Source organism: Ictalurus punctatus, chromosome 7 (assembly GCF_001660625.3).
Source record: "Ictalurus punctatus breed USDA103 chromosome 7, Coco_2.0, whole genome shotgun sequence".
NCBI classification, from domain to species: domain Eukaryota; kingdom Metazoa; phylum Chordata; class Actinopteri; order Siluriformes; family Ictaluridae; genus Ictalurus; species Ictalurus punctatus.
The window spans coordinates 29,515,514-29,537,472 of record NC_030422.2 but is presented as its reverse complement, the minus strand read 5'-3'; the positions used below and the strand labels follow the sequence as shown (position 1 = coordinate 29,537,472).

The 21,959-nt window shown below is 40.4% G+C and overlaps 1 protein-coding gene across 1 annotated transcript; it reads left to right on the top strand.

The window, feature by feature from the left end:
- Nucleotides 1-702: 702 nt before the first annotated feature.
- On the top strand, nt 703-21,097 carry irf4a (interferon regulatory factor 4a). The gene is made up of 9 exons (XM_017472621.3): nt 703-883; nt 3,720-3,919; nt 5,363-5,549; nt 8,263-8,351; nt 9,219-9,366; nt 11,475-11,576; nt 11,722-12,117; nt 16,406-16,518; nt 19,961-21,097. The coding sequence occupies exons 1-9, from the start codon at nt 718-720 to the stop codon at nt 20,099-20,101; spliced, it is 1,542 nt and encodes a 513-aa protein (XP_017328110.1). The 5' UTR covers nt 703-717; the 3' UTR covers nt 20,102-21,097.
- The last annotated feature ends 862 nt before the right edge of the window (nt 21,098-21,959 follow it).

The following is a 21,959-nucleotide window of genomic DNA, read 5'->3' as shown; positions in this document are numbered from 1 at the left end:
TTAGTGAAATTCTCTCTCTCTCTCTCTCTCTCTCTCTCTCTCTCCCCTCTCTCTCGCCAGATGGCGCTGTTCTGTGTAAGGTCCCCCCCTTTACACACACCATAAGGTCAGAAAAATGATATAAATAAGACTAAACTTTTTACAGAAATAAATAAATATAAAATAGTATAACTTTATATAAAAAAACAGGCATTCCAGATGTCTATTATGTTCTTCACGTCCGAGGATATGGGGGGAAACAACAACAACAACAACAACAACAACAAACAGATTAGACTAGTTTATAATTTCGGCTGTGTCCCGAACCGCGGACTAGCCTTGTGAATGATTAGTTTAAAGTGGAACTCGACCCTACCTGACCCTGTTTTCTGTGGGTCTGTAGGAGTCTCCTATAGCGCGGTTTAGGACGCAGCCCTGGTTAAAACGCTGTTGTTGTTTTTTTTAACGGTTTACTGTAATTTACTCCCAAGGAATAAAGCTGTAAACACAACCCGAGCGGATATCGGAAAGGATTACACTGATGACGAGCGCAGGGAGATTTTGTTGTTGTTGTTTGCCCCTCTGTCGGGACCGGATTTTGTTCCGCGCGCGCCGGTCGGGGTTTTTCCCCCCCGCGCGCTGGATGGATATTCGGAGAACCCCGAGTGTGTGTATAAAAAAAAGAAAAGAAAAAAAGAGGGGCGCCATGTGCACCAAAAAACAGCACTTCCTTGTACGATGTCATTGAATCCCCGCCCTGTTATTAACGAATCAAACCGTGTAGGGGGTGTGTGTGTGAAGGTGTATTTAAAGAGCGCGAGCGCTTTGTGCCGACCGCGCAAACGAGCGGGCTGTCGGAGCATCACCGCCTGCAGGAGCGAGCAGGTGCGGCGCATGCGCAAAGGTAAGAGGATAGGATGGTGGTGGGGGTTGCTTATGGGGGGGGATTAGATATGGGCTACAAGGCAGGATCCCAAGCTAGGGGAGGTGGGAGGGGTGGGGGTTGGGGGATGAAGTTAAGAGAAGGGTTCATATTACTCAGATTACACTGAGATGCATTCAATATTTGTTTATTTATTTATTTATTTATCTTTAATTTGTGAGATTTCACTCATTTCACACAGTTTCACTCTCAAAACAAAGGGCTGGAGTACTTACCTTTACCAGACCTCAAATGTGCACCTTTTCTAACTTTAGTACCTATATTCAACCCAGAAATCTGCATATACACTGTAGCTTAAAGCTTTACATCCACATTTCCAGGTGAAAAGCATACTCACAAAGGTACAAAAGATGTATGCGTAACGGTACCACCTCAGCAACAAAGAAAGGTACCGTTTGGTACCCTTTTATTCCCGAGAGTATGCAATGTTTACAATGCAAGTACACATCTGCACACAAATGAGCATTATGTATCAAGTACTTTGTGACTCAAGGAGTCGATTCAGTACTGTAACAGTGTCCGATTCACTTCATGTCAGTTCAACTGTGCTGTGTATTCAGCATTTAGTGTAGTTAATACAAACGGTTTGAAAAAAATGTTAATAAGATGTACAAGGCTTTGCACAACACTGTGAAGTCTACATTACGAGTCAATTAAACGCTCAGAGTCGATTTAGTACTGTAGCAGTGTCTGATTCACTTCATGTCAGTTCAACTGTGCTGTGTATTCAGGTTTTTAGTGCATTACCAATATGTAAGGTTTGACATTTAAGATGATAACGTGTAAAACATGCACAAAATATATATAAAGTCTGCATTATGAGCCGATTTAACAATCAAAGAGTCGATTCATTACTGTAAATGAGTTCAGTTCAGGCCACAGTTTGTGCTGTTTATATGTTTTTACTTTACAGTTACACATATATAACGATTCAAACTGAAATCAAATGGACAAAGCAAGCACTAGGCTATGAGGTCTACATTATGACTCATTTGAACCCTGTAAGAGTTGATTCAGTGATGAAACAGTGTTTGATTCAGTCCGGTTCGGTTCGGTTACCAATATATAAGGTTTGGAATCGAAGCTAATAGGATGCGTGAAGGCTATAAAGTCTACAAAATGAGTCGTTTTAACATTCAAAGAGTCGATTCAATGCTATAAAACAATTCGATTCGGTTCAGTTCTGCTGTTTGTAAGGTCTTAGTTTAGTTATTACTATGTCGTGTTTGGAATTTATGTTTATAAGATGTCTGATGGATGCACAAGGCTTTAGAGTCTACATCATTAAGAACCTTTTAAGGACTTTAAATCAAGCTTCCCTTTCAATTGCTCTTCAGAGTTGAATGAAACCTTCGATTAAACACTATAGACGTTGTTTAACACTTTAATTTAGCACTGCGAGAGTTAATTCAACACTCTAAAAGTGCTTCAAGACAAACCTGTGCTGGGTATGTTTTTAGCGGAGATATTAATATATAAGATTTGAAATTTGAGGTCGTATAATGTTCAAAGCATGCACAAGGCTACGGAAACGACATTATACATGCCCACAAACTGGGGTGGTACCTTCAGGCGTACACCTTTAGGACCTTTAGTGTGTATCTTTAACCTAGAAAGTTGCACGCACTGGACGTTTAACTCCAAAACATACAAACAAAAGGCAACGAACGAATCATCACACATCACCCAGCGATGAGGTTAGATATAATTTAGTAGCTTTTGTTTAATCAGACTGATAATTTAACACTGTAAGAGTTGATTCCATTCGGTAAAAAGTGTTCATTCAAGACCAAACCCGTGCAATGTGTTGCACGTTTTTAGTTTCCGGTTAACTTATACGGTTTCAAATTAAAAAGAAGTATTGTCAAGCATTAACACGGTTAAAACGTCTACATTATATACTCATTATATACGAAGTGTCCTAAACTGCCCCTTTCCTTTCTTGTGGCTGAGGTGGAACCCTTAACCGTACACCTTTAGTACCTTTAGTGTGTTTCTTTTACTTAGAAAGGTGCACTATATCCACAAAAAAAGAGAAACATTATTATTAAAGGTACTGTAGAAAAGATTCTTTTGAAATTTTTTATTTTTTTTTTTATTTTTAGAGAGAATAAATGCAACGCTATGAGAGTCGATGTAATACGGCGTTCAATTCAAGACTGAACATGTGCTGTTTATGTGTTTTTAAAATCTAGGTTGTGTAAAAAGCATGAACAAGGGTTTGCATTATACACTCCTGTGGGGGCGGAGGGGGACGGTACTAAGCTGTACCTTTTCTCGTCTCTGTGGAAGAAACCTCAAGCGTACACCTTTTGTACCTTTAGTGCATCTCTTTTATATTAATACAGCTCAGTATGTACCTCACTGCCTACTAAAACTAATATACAGCACCTTTAGAGTAACTCTTACAGTGTACGACCGACTCCTGCACTTTCAGAAAAAAAAAAGGGTACTAAACAGTACTTTTTCCACGTTATTTTCTGTACCTGTCACGTTTCTTTCATCTGGAAATGTAGATTTAAGCTATTTAAAACTTTGATGGTTCACGTTTCTAGGTAAAAGATACCTAAAGTACTCTTGACGGTGCCACAACAGTGACAAGGAAAGGTACAGCTTAGTACCCTTTTGTTTGAGAGGGTCATTGTGTGCCTTTGTATTCTTAGTGTAAACAGTGTAAGATCGTAAAAGCATGTTTAACACTGCGTGTGTGGGGATAAACACAGCAGAGAAACGTGTTACAGTGTAACATCTCCAATACAGGTTAGCTCACTGTACCTGTGTGTGTGTGTGACGGCAGGGATGAACGTAGATGGGGACTGCAGCATGTCAGTCAACTGCGGCAATGGCAAGCTCCGGCAGTGGCTCATCGAGCAGATCGACAGCGGCGAGTACCCGGGCCTGGTGTGGGAGAACGAGGAGAAATCCATTTTCAGGATCCCGTGGAAGCACGCGGGAAAGCAGGACTACAATCGAGACGAAGACGCGGCACTGTTCAAGGTATGCTGCTCTTCATCATCCTCTTCATGGTCAGCTGATGATGGTGATCAATATTACGATTAATATCATTACAATTATTAATTAGTACAGCTGTTTATTACTTCAAGCGTTCTTTGGATAGTTAACACCTCTTGAACGCTTCCTATAAACGTTTTTGGACCGGAAAACATTCAACTTTTTACGGTTCTCCTAAAGGGACGACTGGCGACCTCTGCGAAATCTGCGCTTCAAACTACGTTTCATCCAGAACCCTTATAGGTTCTTTGGATCCCTGTATAAACGTACGCCTAGGGTTCTCCCAGGACGCAAAGAACCCGTGAAGAACATTTTGCTAACTTATGTACACTCTTAAAAGTAAAGGTTCCTCAGGGGATCTTTGGTTAGTTAGGGTTCTTAGTTTCCTGGAATGGGTCTACTTGGAACAAATGTCGGACACTCTTAAAGGTAAAGGTGCCTTAAAAATAAAGGTTTCTTTAAACGTTTGCTTGGTTTTTTTGGGGTCAATCCTTCCACATGATTGGTGGCAATGAAATGGTTACAGATCCATCAAGAAAAAGGTCTTTAGGAAACCAAATGTTCTACCTTTAATCGTTTCCCAGAGGGACAACTGGAGAACTCGTATGGGTTCTACAAAGTGTTTTTCAGAAAGCCCAGCCGGGTTCATATAGGTGTTTTCATATCAGAGAGGATTCAAAGCAAAACCCCTTTTAAGAAGCTAAGAACCCTTGAAGAACACCATATACAGTAAGCGTTCCTCAGTGGATTTACAGTTAGTTAGCGGTTCTTAGCTTTGAAAGCAGTCAGCCTTGGGACCATCTCTGATCGTAAAAAGGTAAACTTCAAAATTTTCTTCAATGACCTTTTAAATCCTTTGGGTTCATGTTTCTTTACTATCAAATCTAGAACCCTAAATCAACAGATCCCGAGTTCTGCTATTTTCTCCCACAGAAAGCCCAGCAGGGTTCTTCCCTATCAGAGAGGGTTCAAAGCAGAAACCCTTATAGGAAGCTAAGAACCATTCACTTATCAAAGAGCCATTGAGGAACCCTATATGTTCTTCAAATGTTCTTATCTTCCTAAGATGGGTAGAAATGGTCCAGGGCTTTGTAGAATTCTCCATCAGAGCGGCGGCATGGAGGGACATCTTTTGTTTTTTAAAAGAAACTCGGCATCCATTGTTGTTTCTACAGTCAACGGATCCTTCCATGCAGTGGTAGCATTTAGTTGTCTGTTGGCGAACTCTACAGTATGTAGAACCATTAAGTGTTCCCTAGAGAGAGCGAAACCCCAAAGTACTTATCCTCCCAAAACGCCTGTATTGTGTTGTCGTGAAGCCAACGATGTCTGATTATAGCGACATTTCGAGAACTGATACTCAGGACGAGATGACCAGTGATGATCATGAAAACACGTCATGAACCGGACTGTGTTTGTTCCCACCAGGCCTGGGCTCTGTTTAAGGGGAAGTACAGGGAAGGTGTGGACAAGCCGGACCCCCCGACGTGGAAGACGAGACTCCGCTGCGCCCTCAACAAGAGCAACGACTTCGATGAACTTGTGGACAGAAGCCAGCTGGACATATCAGACCCTTATAAAGTCTATAGGATCATCCCTGAGGGAGCGAAGAGAGGTAATGTGTGTGTGTATGTGTGTGTTTGTGCATTTAGATTTGTGACCACCAACTTCCTCATCATCCTTATTTAGGTCAGAAGGAGGTTTTACTCACACAGACTGTGGCTAAATTTGGTAACACTATCTATGAAGCCCATATTCATAACGAGGTGTGCTGTTGTAGGAAAATAATCAATAACCCGGTGGTGCAATAAAGTGAAATCAGTGTTACCCAACCGGACTTGATGAATTTCCAATAACAGCACGGTTTCGTTAATTAATGAACGACAAGTCTCACGATTTCTCCAGTAAACGTTGCGCAACATCTGCAGTCCTACAGCCACTCAACCATGACGACGGGTGGATGGACCTATAGAGCTTCCTGAGGCATTATTACAGTTAGAAAAAAAAAAAAAACAACAACAACAACAATAAAACGCTCACAAGGAATCGTAAAACATCTATAAAGAATTACAGAGGCGTTTTTTTTGTTGTTTTTTTTTTGTTTTTTTAAGTGGCTTTTATCTTTCGATAAGTAACGGAATGCGAACACACAGAAAACATGCGGTTTGACAGAGCAGGTCGATCTGAAATGACCATGGACAATGCAAACTGTGGTTTCCTGCATGTGTAAAAATAAATACCAAACACACCATGCATGATCTCATGATCTTCTGCAGACATTCACTGATGGTTTATCCCAAACCAGAAATCCATGTCTGCATGGAAGCTTTAGAGATAAATATATATATATATATATATATATATATATTTTTTCCATGTTAGATGCGAATAGGTCTGTTTAGCAGAGTTTATGCACTGGGTCATATTTCTGCTCATGCACCAGCGAAGAAGAAGAAGTCGAATAAATAAAAAACAACCTCTATGATTGATGCATCTGCCATGCTTCAGCAAACTGCATACACTGAGCAACAGATGAAGCTTTTTTTTTTTTTTCATTTTTTTAGTGTGTGCACTCCGACTTGCTTTTTCACTGAGTAGGGCAGGAAGCTCAGAGGAAGCCACTACATGTGCTAAACACCCTCAATGCTTTTTATAGAGGGCTTTGGTTAGCAAGTGCACAGAGAACCAAACAGCACGATCACCCCTCGGGCCCTGCATCGCGCACGGGGCTGTGAGAACAGGGGCTCCAGAGGACGGAGAACATGGAGAACTCTCGCGTTGCGTTTCAGTGAAGGCTTGCACGGCGTGTGGAGGTCGTTTGCATTTCAGCGCTGTCATTATTTCAGCTCGTAGAGATATACAGACCATGCAGGGGTATTTTTGGGCAAGATATCAACAGAGCTTCCCATTTTAGCATGCTGATGATTTAAAGTGAGGTACAAGACTAGAGGTAGAAACGGTGAGAAAGTTTTTGGGATAAGATGCATCTACAACGTGTCTTCTGTTGCACTGTAATAATAAAAATGTCACAACTCAATATAGCATAGATATGTTTAGTGCACTGCTTGTATACAGCTGTGTCTAAAACTTACCAGTTTTAAGCTCCGCCCACTTCACAACTGTGTCATGTCATATATCCATGAATAGCTTGTTTACTCATACGTGTCAATGCATGTGTCACGAGGTACATCATTATTTTCTACACTCCAAAAACCCAAAAATCTCAGTTTCTAAATGACCCGCCTTCATGAAATTCCACCTCTTCATTCCTATCCCTAATTAGAAAGATTTCACAGAGGAGTTTCTCAAAATGGTAATAATTGTTGGGTTGGATTCACTTTTGGTTTCATATTTTATATCATGTAGGACTTTTCAGCGCATGGTGACGACTAAGATCATCCATAGACTAGATTTTTGTTAGGTTTTTATTAAGTATGCAAATGTGTATGCGTATGCGTATTTAATTAAATGAAGCCTCATTTGCATGAATAAGTGTAACATCTTGGAAAACTTCACCTTTAAAAAAATCGAAAATAAATAAAGGGAAATTGTTCAAATTCATATTCGTCCAGTTTTGCATCACGGAAACCATTTGAAACCGTTTCTGAATTATTATAATTATTTATTTTTTTAAATAATTAATGCGTGAAATGGTTAAAGCGAGACAAGAACTTCTTTTTAGTCGGCAAGTTTCAAATAACAGGACGGTTGCGATTGGACAGAAACAATGAGATAAACGTAACTGCGTGGAATTTTGATGTTTTTGTCACTATAGTTTAAGAGAAGACGCGTTGTAGATGCAACTTATCCAGAAGAATCGGAAAAATAATTCGACAAAACAGTCGTTTCTTCCTGTAAACTCACGGCAAAACTGATTCATTGTAAAACTGTCGTCATGACGCTGGTGAAGTTCTATATCTGATAAGATGAAATATAAATTATAATGATGAACTATTCCTCTAAAGAGGTTTTTTTTTTTTTGCTATTTTGATGGAGATGGCGTAGCAGTCTAGGAACTCTCTCATCAATTTGGGATCAAGGTCATTGGGTTAAATCTAGATGTCTCTCCATGGGAACCCTAACACGGACTGTGGGGCTGCAGACGAGCTTTTAGGAAGTTATGAAGTATAAAAAGAACTCGTGAAGAACCTTTTTTATTTCTCCTGTATAAAATGTCCACAAAATTCAAACGTCAGGTCTCAAATGACCAAAAGACTAAATAAAGAGGCCACCTCGAGTATCTTCGCATCTTCTCGTGCTTGTGAATCTCCAACCATCAGGTGCTTCCAGTGTAGAAATGACATTGTTATTAATTTTGTGTTGTTTAGGCTCCAAGGCCAGCAGCATCGAGGACAACTCGACACACGTGCCGTCTCTCGGTTACATGCACCCCCCTTATCCTCCTATCCAGCCTCAGGTAAGCTCTTACTCTTACTATTAACAATCCAGTGGATATATATGAGAAATTCTTACACTAAAATGTTGCTCAAATGGCTTCTCTCAAAGACCACCTTATAATTGAAACGTCTCCATTTATTGTCGAGTTCCAGTTTTCCAGTTAATTGGAAGATCCTGAATTTCCTCCTGAAAGAAAAGGGTTAAAGTATTCAATTGTAAAAAAAAATAATTAATTAATTAATAATAAATAAATAAATAAACCGCACAATTCTCATTTCCTCATTGAACTTCAAATAATAGGAACCACTGTACAGCCCAGTGTTCATATAAATGCGAAATTCAACCCTAGAATACCTTCAGATCTGAGAATCTTGGTGACCTTCGTCATCCAGGCGACTGTTCAAACCCTCGGAGTCGTTCTGCTATAGGAAACCAATCGACGTCACGGTAGTGCGATGACGCGGAGTTACTGTTTCCACCCCCGATAACAGTGTTTTTATTCCTCTTGCGCCACAGCAATTGGTCAACGATTACAACGTTTCATTCATCACTGAACAACACGCCGTACTCTTTTAACAATCCACGTTTAATGGAACGTCCGCAAAACATGCTACTTCCTGTTTTAAACAGCTGTGAACGATCGTTTAAGTTAATAAGACAAAAAAAAAAAAAAAAAAAAAAAAACTCTGACACTGGAGACTCCTTAAATACGTCCGTTTATATGGAGATTTTGCCATACGAGTTCTTTGTGCGCTGTTGCTATAGAAACAACAACGTACGGATATAGAAAGCACGTGCATTACTATTGATCTGCTCTTGTCAGAGCTGCTGTGATAGGAAATGAATCAACATCTTCTGAGCACAAGTTTTTCATCCATTCCCTCAGATGCCTAGCTACATGCTGGCGCAGGACAGGAGAGACTGGAGAGACTTCGCTCCCGAGCAGCCGCACCACCCGCCACCTCACGCAGAGATACCGTACAGTCCGTATCCGTCCCGGCCGCTGCAGTGGCACACGCAAACCTGCGACAACGGTACACACTCCGAGCCACACACACACACCCTCTCGCACCGTTTCATTCAAAGTGTTCATCCACTGGTGTTCGTTTCAACAGCTCATTTGGATTTTTTTCTGTTGTTTTTAAAACACACAACACGTTTTGTCACACTTTGAAGTCAACTATCTGAGCAACACCTAAAAGTTGTGGTGTGTCATGGCCACTTCTCACTTTGCAGAAGGAAAACACACCTTCACACAGCACAGTGCTCTGAAATATGTCGATACAAACAACTATTTGAAAGTGAGCCAAAAAAAATAGTGTGTGCTCGGGTTGTAAACACTGAAGAACCTGAAGAAGCAGTGGGTGGAATTTTATAAGTGCTGAGCAGACTGTTGTAAATAATGACTATGCTCCTCCGGTTCCTCACGCTAGGGTTAGGTCGAAGATCTTGAGGTTCGTTTCGACGAACCGAAACGTGAGGATTACAAATTTGTATTCATTAAAGTGGGACGCATCATACTTTATTTTATACATTTATAGTTGTGCATGCGAACGTCATGAAACAAGGTCCGGTTCTCACTTACAGTATGTTATAGCAGCTATAAACGGTCGTCCCGTCACAAGCGCTGACGCTGGAGACTCCTTACGTAAAGGTTATATAAATGTGTCCTTATAGAAAACGTCATTATATCAAATATTACATACGTTGTTTTTTTATCAATTTTTTTTTTTTAAAGCTGTTTATGTGAAGCATCCACAGTATGAACGAGCTGTTACTATAGAAACAGTAATCGACCATATATAAATCTGTGTAAACTGTTAGCGCTGCAACGAATCGACGCCTTCCGACCAATCAGATTCAAGAATCCATCCGCCCAATTAGAGTTTAATCTCTATACTTTATATTGAGGGTTTTCTTTTTATTTATTTCTTATTGAGCAAAATTAGCATTCGTAATCGTTTTATTTGAGCTTTTCTTTTGACCTGTTTTTATGTGCTGGGGTGTAAAGTTACCTCATTTCAGGCATCATTTTCGGTCTGCTTCATAGAATAAAACGTGATGGATCAGTGAAAACACAACGTTGTTTTTAGTAGAAGGGATTGTGACTATCAGGTCTGGAAAAAAAACCCTCCCCCCCCAAAAAAAAAAAAAACCCCACACAAATAGAAGCGGCACAGAAATAGACACGGTCTGGTCGTTTGCCTCGGAGTGTCCGAGTTCAGAAATACACGCAGGGAACAGTCGAACTGGCCAGGGGTACGCCGGTTTATACGGCTGCTGTTGTTCGTGAAAACTTTTTTGTCATTTTGGTGTTTATAAACTGGGCTCAGGATGAAATTTTTTTTTGCATTTGTTTTTGCATTCGTTACGGTGATGTGAGTTTCGGTCATTAACACGTTTGAGATGATAACGTCGCTTCAGCCGTGACTCTCACACACTGTGAACAATGGTGTCATGGTTAACCCTGTGCAGAGAGCAGATGTAGTGAACAGGAAACCAATTGGGATTTGGCCCGACTGTCTTTAAAAAGAGCTGATCAGGGAATATTGTTTGCCCGAGAACCTTAAGATACACTAGAGAATGAGCTATCAAAAAAAAATAGGGTTCTTCCAGGGTTCTTTAAGGGTTCAGAGTCATTGATGTAGAAGCTCTTCTTGTTCTTATTCTTCTTCTTCTTCTTCAATACCTGTAGTAGTATACCAATAGCTGGTTTAATACAACATACATAAGAAAACAAAAGGGTTCAAGGTTTCTTTGGATAATTAAAGTCTCGTTGTACATTTCTCATAGCAGCACTGTTAAGGATTCCACAGGGGAACTGAAGAACCCTTTCTTTAAAAAAAACTAAATAAATTATTGAATAAACCTTTCAGGCTCTGTATTTAAAAACAAGCTCAAACATATTTATAATATCATTCAGTTCTAATTTATCACATGCGTTATCATCATGAGCAAATCCAAAGACATAACTAAGGAAGGCATTGCGGATTTGAAGGTAGATTACGGTAGATTAAAGTGTTGATTTGTTTCCAGCAAGCAATCAGAGACGTTTCTTTTCCGCAGCAAATCCTGATTCCTCTACAGTTTCTGTCTGTTGGAATTAAAACCATTCCTTCTAACAGTATGTGACATTTTGCAGGGTACCAGATATCCGGATCCTTCTACACGTACACCCATTCAGAGTCGCATCCCGTGTCCGTGGACCCGAGTATGAGATCCGCAGAGACCATGGCTCTCTCTGGTAAACACTCACCCACACACACCACATGTTTGGGTTTTTTTTTATTTATTTTTTTTCCTTTCGATTTTTGCTTCTCACTTTTTTGCCAGCTGTTCCAGATTAACGTCCACACAAATTCACTCGATTTCACTGGCTTTCTTCCCAGACTTCCGCCTGCACGTGTCACTGTACTACCGCGAATCTCTGGTAAAAGAGGTCACCACCACCAGTCCTGAAGGTTGCCGGATCTCGTCCTCACCCTCCCCGTCCTCTCCGTCCTCCCCGTCGTCCCCGTGTGTAGAGGAGAGGCCATTCGGCCATCCCGAACCCGTGCTCTTCCCGTTCCCGTACCCTCAGTCTCAGCGGCGCGGTGCTGATAAGCTTCCCAACGTGCTGGAGCGTGGCGTGCTGCTCTGGCTCACGCCTGATGGACTCTATGCCAAGCGCCTGTGCCAGGGCAGGGTGTACTGGCAAGGACCGCTAGCGCCGTACTCGGACAAACCCAACAAGCTGGAGAAGGAGCAGACCTGCAAGCTCCTGGACACGCAGCACTTCCTGTCAGGTAAGAAACACCTTACACCTTTTATTCGTGCTCGGATGTGCGGCTAACGTGACTGAACAGTGACACCTTTTAATGCTTCAACATTAGCGATTGCTCCATGGGTATAAACAAATCAATCTGAGGTGGGCTACGCTTTGTTTTGTCTAGCGCCACCGACTCTGAACAGATGAGAACTTTACAGAAAATAAACACACACTTCACCCGTCCTGTTGTTTTTAAACATTCCCTTTTCGTGATCGTCACGAGACAGGTCGTCACAAGTTCACACGTCAGACACGAGAAGGTCAATAAAATAAAACGAATCAACAGACGACAGTGAAGTCTCTTTCCTTTCTTCCTTTATTTACATAAAAGCATGTGATTGGCTGCAACCATGTCGTGCAAAAGAAGGTTCATGTTAAAATAAAATTAAAAAAAAGATGTTAATTGGTTCTGTGACACTATATATATATATTTTTTTTTTTCTCGAGTGTTTGGTTCATTCTAGCATTTTCTGAAAGTATTGTGGACGTGGCTAGTACTTATTTTAACACAAGATCATAGTTCGTCTAATATTAGCTAGCTTGGTAGTATCATTCTCGATTCTGATTGGTTGGTTAATTTTTGATAACAGTAGTTCCGGCCCCTTATCGTTTCTATAGTAACAAATTACCCAGGGACTGGGTATATATGGTTGACGCTCCACATAAACTAAACCAAATAATAAACAGATTAAAAACTGCTTGTTATTTAGCAAAGAAAAGTGGGCGTGCTCATTAATATAGTGGCGTTTTCTTTAAGGAGATGGCTATGTAACATTTATGGAAGGAGTCTCCAGTGTCAGGGCTTTGTAACAGTCAGAGATCAAGTCTTTAGGAATGGAGGTTATTATATTTTGTGGTTTCATAGGAACAAGCTGCATTTGTGTGTGTGTGGGTTGGGGGGGGGGGGGGGGGGGGATGGGGGGGGGGGACCGAAAACCCCCCATCATATTATCTTCAACTGTTTGTAGTTGCTTTAATGTAAGCGTAAGTGATTATTTTCCTATAACAGCAGGCCAACTGTGATTTATTCCTTACATAATGCCCTGGCTTGCAAATTCTACAAATAAATATTCGACTGCAGTTTAGGAATAATATTTACCATTGGACTGCAGGAACTTCTGTCAACTTTCCTGGATCTAATGTCTATAAACGCTCCTACAACGTGATGTCATTTTATAGCTTATAGGATTGAAAAAATAAATAAATAAATTATATATATATATATATATATATATATATATATATATATATATATATATATATATATATATATATATATATATATATAATTTTATTTAATTTTTTCAGAGAAGATTTTAGAACCTTGCAGGATTATTATTTATTTCTAATAGGTTACATTCTAACCTTCGTAGAATGTTCTAATAACGTCCTCTGGCAGCTTTGACATGAGTCGAACTGATAAAATCGGACCTGCTTTTTAAAATTGGGGTTGAATTCTCTTCAAAATGCCAATTCAAGTGAAAAACAAAGAGGATGTAATGATATTGATAGTAATGCTGATGATGAGGATGGTTATCGTTTGAAGAGGGGAAAAGGGCACAATGTGGTCATGATAAGAAAGAGCATGACCTTTACTGGGGTTTGTAAATCAGCTGACATTGCTATGTCATATTATCTAATTTATTACACGAGTTGCACATTCGTATCTCACTTAAGATCCTAGAAACCTGGTTTTGGCTGTAAGATGATAAGTGTGATAAGATTGGTGGAAATGTCTTGTCATTTAAACCCCCCCCCCCCCCCTTCAGCCAGCCTGTAGTTCAGACCGTAGCAACTCTTAGTTCAGTGTCACATATTAGTCAATTCAAAGCTGAGGACTTTCCAAAACCTTTCAAGCGAATGTTTTTCGAACATTAGCCTTATATGACACCTGCGGCACTGACTACACCTGTCACAGTCACTAAATGTCATCTCATCTCCTTGAACTAGTCATCAGTGCCCTTATTGAGCGAGGAGAACAGGGTCATGTGGACACCATATTACTCATCGGGTGCTTTTGTATCGGACGAGCAGAACTGAACAGAATGACTCGGAGCAGATATTTACCAATTTTTAACCAAAGGGGGCTAAACTTCTGGGGGGGGATTCATTATTACACATTTCAGCGTTTCTAATGCTTTAACCACCATAAGATTTTTAAGCAACACAAGCCACCATCATTGCTTTATCAAGCCACTTTGATCGAATAACATTTTAGTTTTACCATTGAATACAGTTTAAACAGTTTCTTAGACTGAATATGGCGATCATCTTTGATCAAAACCAACAAATCACCTTTCACAACTAATGCGCTAATCTTCTAGTAAAGTTGTGTGTAAATGTCGGCATAGGCCAAACCGAACTAAAAAGTCCTGCCAGATTTACTAAAGTTTTGGTTCGTTTAAATAACGTGTTAATAAATGCTCAAATAACGCAGCCATACTGTAAACTAGCCAGCACATTGACAGTATAGCTAATGTACTTTTAGCCATGCCCACAAAACTCAGAGAGAGCCGAAAACACCTCCTAAGCATGGCGTGTGCTAAATCTTCCAGTAATGCAGCTCAGCCACTGCAGCACCTCAGCTGCCATAGACACACACTACATGTTGTATAGGGCGCCATTAGTTTTGTCCTGATGGAACGGCTAGTCTTATTTGTGGTAATTTATGGATTTGTTTTGGATCGTTTTCTTTCAAGTCACCAAATGTTCATTACATTGGTGTGTCATTGAAATCAAACACAATGAAATAAAGTGATTAAAACCTGAGAGCGTACTCCAAATATGACGTCGATTATACGATGCATCAATTATACGATTCGAAGCCGATAGATCGAGGTTCACAGTATCGTACGTACGTTTACACGTAGGATATAAACGCAGATATAAACATACGTACAAACTTAGGATATATGAACATTTCCCCCAGTTTTGCTCATTTTTATGAATACCACGTTTCTCAGTATACGAGTTAAGAATCTGGTTTGTGTCGACTTTGATCAGTGAAACCCGTTCTTTAAGGTTCTCATGGAAATGGATAAAAAAAAAACAACAAGATTTCAGAATTCCTGTTTCTCTGGCATCAATCTCACCTTCTTCAAACTTACCTGGCACTGCAAATTCTTTAACCTAGCAAAAAAAAAAAAACAACGAACACGTCTTCTTAGCATCTCAGCTCTGTTCAGAGGAGGATCTGATTAGCAAGTGTAATCCTGTTTGCTAGCTAGGTTGCAAGTGCACAATCTGAGCTCTTATAGCGTTAATCTGCTCTCCAAACAGTGACCGGAATGACTGCATAATAATAATAATTCAAATAAAAACAGTCCTACTGTCTGAGGACATGTGCTTAATTTAGCCGGCTAGCTAAAGAGCTGCAAAGTCAGCTAGCTACCAGTGTGACAGAATGGAATAATATGACAGCAAAGGGACAAAACATAAACACACAACACGGATAATCTATCAAGGCTGAGGCTTAAGTAGCTCGTTTGTGTAGCTCAGTACTTGCGCAGTTGTTAACAAGGGCAAGATGAGAGAAATCGTAAAGAACTAGCATGTAGCTAGGTCTGTCAGCATCGCTATATCAATATCACGTCAAGTAGTTAAGTAATAAATTATACATTGTGTGACATGGTGTTAGAAAAAAAATATTCAACCATGGGGAGGTGCGATGCAGTCTGACACACAGAGGTGTTACTGCTATCGCCTAGAAGTTGGTTATTTTCCAATAACAGCATGTCAGGAAGTGTTTTATTCCACTTATACAATTGCAATTGTTTCATTTAATTAAAAAACGATACATTCTACTTTTATCAGTTTAGAGTTACATTTAATGTTGCGGAACACGAGTTAGCTCCTGGTAGCACTTGAGGTTTTTCCGGCTACAAACACACGTTCCACACCGACCTCTCTCTCTTTTTTTTCTATGACTTTCTCATGTCATAAACCTTACAGCTTTATGGCTGACCGTTACAACGTGCTGACACTGTTAAACTGTCAAATAAACCTACAGGAAAGTTTTTAGCTTAATCCGTGTATCCGGAGCATCCTTTTCAACCGCTATAGAAAAGGAAACACCTCGTGACCAATCAGAATCGAGAATTCGAAAGCACTGTGGTACAAATGTATTTGCTTTCCGCCTATTTCTCTCGTACGCCGCTGAAAAACCAAACGGTATTTCTGAAAAGAAAGCAACGCATGCAGTCCTGTAACTCTTCTCCAGCTCACACGACATTCACTCATCACCACAATCTCTGCTTTCATCACAGAGTTGCAGGGTTACATCCATAACGGACGTCCAATGCCCAGGTACCAGGTGGTGCTCTGCTTTGGAGATGAATATCCAGATCCTCAGCGACAGAGCAAGATGATCACAGCTCAGGTACGTTTCACATCCGAAGTCAAACAAAGCTATTTTGCACATAAAAGTATTCTCAAGCGATATTAAGAAATTAAGATAGACAAAAATTGTTTTTTAATTAAGACAAAACAAGGTCCCTTCTATCTATGCTGATGTTAAACTGTTAAATGTTAGAAGTAATTTAAACAACAAGGCTAAAATAACAGGTTAAATGTTTTTTTTGTTTTTTTTTTCCCAATGGCAGTGTATAGAATGCACCTTTGGAACGATTCTTGGTTTAGTGTGCACCTTTATTTATTTTCTTATTCACAAAATGAATTGTATTCTAGCTAGAATAAAAGCTATTTTACCCTACAGGAAAAGGGTGGCATCCAAAACAGTTGGAACACGTCGCTTTAGAAAACATAACAGATATTAGATGTACTTTTTTATTTCCAATGAGAAATGACAGGGGTATTATATAAATGGACGCAAAAGAATGTCCTGACTAAACACGATCCCGAATGCCATTGTCAATGTAATCAGCTCAATTATAAAGATTAGAAAGTCTGATCGTATTATAAAACCCCAAATTATCCCGAGGAAAATATTATGCTTCTATGGATGCAGCAATTGTTACAGCATTCGCACGTCCAAGCCCTCAGGGTACGACGTGACATTTCCAGACACTTTGGGTTGAATCCTGAAGGTTCTGTGCGCCAGAGAAAACCAGCAGTGCTCACGTACGTGCCGCTATACGACTCAAACGAAAAAATCCTCTCATAAACAATTCGAATGAAAATCCGAGCCCACATCTAACACGCGCGCGTTTTTTTAAAAAACGAAATGGCACAGATTTGTTAGTAAATCTCGAAGCCCATGTCAGAGTTGATGAAATGTGGTGGATTTGACGCAAAACTGCGCTCACTGGTGCAGAGAAGTCCAGACCGTGGGTACAAACATGTGGTCTGGTAACGACCAAACATTTGAAACGCTCCACATGCTGCGTCTTTTAGTGTATTTCTGTGTGCTGTTCCGGTATGAACAGCACAGTGTACATTTGGTGGTGATCTTAGGACACGCACAAAATTGGAGAAACATGATGTTGATGTGGAAATTTGGCCCGGGGATTGTCCCGCCAAAGCCAACGAGGGTTAACGTTGAGGCATTTGTTGAGCGGCAAGAGTTATCAAGATAATGTAGTGAGTAAAATGGTTGTATATGATTAAGGCATGCTTAAATACAGATATATGCGTGTTGGGCAGCATGGAAAACCCTTCACAAAAACTACAGACTTTGTTACTCTTTTATGCGTATATCTACAAGTTCTAGCATTTTCTACTTAAAACAAAAAACCCCAAACGTGTTTTGCATAAGTAATTAAACATTTCAGGATATGGTGTTATCGGAAAATAATCGAGGACATGGTGGTGTGATGCGGCCCGATGCAAAGCAGAGTCACTGTTACCACCAAGATGTTGATCTCCTGAAGTGTTTTATTCCACTTCTACTACAGCAGTAGTACTGTAGAAGAAGAGAACAACTTTTTGTAATAAGTTGCGGAAGGAAAGTCATACACAGTCAATTGGGAATAGGTGTTCTAAACCACATTCTATGCACTATATAGGAAGCCTACATAGTAAAGGCACCAGCGTCTGTGTGGATATGATTAAATGCTGCCATTATCGTAATTTCCCCAGTATTACCAAAGCATTATCAAATTTAAAAGCGCTATTGTGGACTTTATAGTGAAGTTAACAAGTGCTTGTTTTTAGGGCAAGCTAAAGATCGAATCAAGAAAAGTCTTGGGGAGGTTGAGACTGAGTAAGATTGAGTCAGGAAGAGTCTTAGGGGGGTTGAGAATGAGCAAGATTGATTTAAGAAGAGTCTTGTGGGTCAAGACTATGCAAGATCGAGTCAAGAAGAGTCTTAGGGGGTCAAGACTGAGCAAGATCAAGTCAAGAAGAGTCTTACAGGTGTCAAGACCAAGCAAGATCGAGTCAAGAAGAGTCTTAGGGGGTCAAGACTGAGCAAGATCAAGTCAAGAAGAGTCTTACAGGTGTCAAGACTGAGCAAGATCAAGTCAAGAAGAGTCTTACAGGGGTCAAGACCGAGCAAGATCGAGTCAACAAGAGTCTTACAGGGGTCGAGACCGAGCAAGATCAAGTCAACAAGAGTCTTACAGGGGTCAAGACCGAGCAAGATCAAGTCAAGAAGAGTCTTAGGGGGTCAAGACCAAGCAAGATCAAGTCAAAAAGGGTCTTACAGGTGTCAAGACCAAGCAAGATCGAGTCAAGAAGAGTCTTAGGGGGTCAAGACTGAGCAAGATCAAGTCAAGAAGAGTCACAGGTGTCAAGACTGAGCAAGATCAAGTCAAGAAGAGTCTTACAGGGGTCAAGACCGAGCAAGATCGAGTCAACAAGAGTCTTACAGGGGTTGAGACCGAGCAAGATCGAGTCAACAAGAGTCTTACAGGGGTCGAGACCGAGCAAGATCGAGTCAACAAGAGTCTTACAGGGGTCGAGACCGAGCAAGATCGAGTCAACAAAAGCCTTACAGGGGTCAAGACCGAGCAAGATTAAATCAAGAAGAGTCTTAGGGGGTCAAGACCGAGCAAGATCAAGTCAAGAAGTGTCTTAGGGGTCAAGACCGAGCACGACCAAGAGAAGAAAAATCTTAGGAGGTCAAGACTGAGCAAGATCGATTCAAGAATAGTCTTGGGGGGTCGAGACTGAGCAACATTGAGTCAAGAACAGTCTTAGTGGGTCAAGACCGAGCAAGATTAAATCAAGAAGATTCTAAGGGGGGCTCGACGGAAGATCAACCGTCAAATCCTTTACAAGGCCAAGCTTTACTTCAACTAGTCGGCTTCATCCCTGCATTGCGGCAGTGACTCAGCTGTTTTCTAGAAGAAGGAATTACTTCTTGACTTTGTGTATGTGATAAGAAATCTCTCGGGCGAGACTAGGACCATTTTTTGCTAGACCAATGCCCCAGACTGAGACAAGTCCAAGTACAAATGCCAGTCATTTCTAAGACAAGTCCAAGTCAATACAGAAAATTGCTAAAGACAGAACTCGAGCCCTACTTTTCTTTTAGATCAATTTTCTAAGGAATTACTCAAAAAAACACAGCTTTCCATTTTACCAAGGGTCAGGAAAGCGTAAACTCCAGTCCTAGAGACTGTTACACCTGAGACTCCTTCCATAAATCTTAAATAAATGTCTTCTAACAAAAAAAACCTTCTTTGGTAAACAACAGCACTGTATTCCATGTGGACTACTCTCTGAGCTGTACAGGTATAAAAAAAAAAAAAAATCATAACAATGCACACCTTCTGACCAATCAGATATGAGAACTGAATTGAGCTGTCACTATACAGATTGTTTGACCAGGCTATGAGTCTGTGAATAAATAGAACGTAGGCATATTTACTAACCAGGAGCTCTGACATCTAATTTCATGCCTTTCTGTTTTCTCCCAGGTGGAGCCGATGTTTGCCAGACAGTTGGTGTACTACGCTGGTCAGACCAACGGGCATTACCTGCGGGGATACGAGCTGCCCACTCAGGGATCCCTGCCCGTGGAGGAGTATCCGAGGAGTCTGCAGCACATGCAGGAGTGACGTCATGGCCTGAACGGCCTGAAACAAACTTATCCATGGACGCTCATTTCCCCCCAAAATTCCACGCTGTTTCACATCTGCAAAAACGCCTTCCAGACCCAGCGGGCAGGAGGAGACGAGACGGGGCGGTAACGATATGTCACAGACGCCCGTCTACCTCCAACAGACTCGTGAACAGTAAACTCAAAGCTGTGCGCCAAAAAGGCATGAATTGTAATACTGAGCAACTGTTCGATATACAGTATAAATATGCATTCCAAACTCTCAAATACTGTCCTTGGTAACTTTTGTTTTTATTTTTATTGGAAATTCATATTACTTTTATACTTTGTGTAGAATGTTCATCTAATTTCACTTTTTTTCCCTTTGAAAAATCAGCTGCCTGTTCTTTGCAATCGAAAAACCGAGCTAAAATGCTTCCTGTTTACAACTTGATCAGTCGTCTATTTATATTTGTACTGTATATTGTGTATGATGTGTGTGTGTGTGTGTGTGTGTGTGTGTGTGTGTGTGTGTGTGTGTGTGGTGTGTGTGTGTGGTGTGAATTCTGCAGGCGTCTAATCTTGAATGTAATTCTTTTTCCTTGAATGAAGTCTCTGTTGAAGTCCCCAATACTAAGAAATTGAGCTTCAAGACTTACTGTTATTCACAAGCCTGAACCTTTAATCAGAGACAGCCATCTTTTTCTGGTGCTCAGCATGTATATGTGTGTGTGTGTGTGTGTGTGGTAGACTTTGTACTTATGGGAAACTGTCACATGCAGGTTACTGGCCACAATGTTGTACACATCGATGTAGAATGGTGTAGAAAGGTCGAGAGAAGAGGTGAGGGGAAAGACAACAGTGTCACTATTTTTCTACTTTTCTCTCTTTAAAAAAACAAAACAAAACAAAAAAACAGGAAAGATTTGTGAAGCTGTATTTTTTTACCCTGTTATTATTAATACTTTTCTATAATCATACAACAAATCAAAATAAAGATTTCTCTTTTTCATAATCTTTCTGAAATTGTTTGCCGTCATGTAAGCTAACAGAAAGTGTGTGTGTGAGAGCCTAAATTTGTATATCTCTATATCTGCATGACTATTCATGCATGTACGTGAGCTTGTCACCCTCTGTGTGTGTGTGTGTGTGTGTGTGTGTGTCCGCCTGTTTAACATGAAACTATGCTTGAGTGACGGCAGTCGAGGGGAGAATGTGGTTTAGGGGGTAATAGAGACACAGAGCGGGTGAGATAGAGATACAGAAGGAGAGAAAGACAGGAAGTTTGATTCACAGGTGCACAGGAAAGCTGGCCCACAAAAAAAAACAAAAAGACGTAAGACTTGAGGTGGGGGGTTGGGGGGTGGAGGATAAGTGGGGTCTGGGGTACTGCTTTTATGGCCGTTGTGTGTTTTCACATTGTACAGAAGTGGGAGTGATGTAGTGTCTCCAAATACTGGCTGGATTTCTGAAAAAAAAAAAAAAAAAAAAGTATTTAAAAAGCAATGAACAATTTTTTTTTTTTTTTTTTTTTTTTTAAAATGTCTTAGATTAGGGCCATACGTCATAAAATAAAGGTCAACGTAATGCTCAGCGTGCCAGAACCTGGTGCCGAAACACTTAAAAATAATAAGAATGCATACAGAAATGGGTGCGAAAGTTTGCATACCCTTAAAGGGCCATAAAAAGACGTCCATTTTAATCAAGCGTGTTAGGTTTGCACGAACGTTCCTAAGACTAATCCGGTATATAAATGAACGAGAGGTTGAAATACCGTTGAAATACTGAAATACTGATCTTTTACGGCATGGATAGTTCCAGTCGTAATGATCAGCTTTAACAAAATGGCTCCCACACTCATTAATCAGCATCTTATA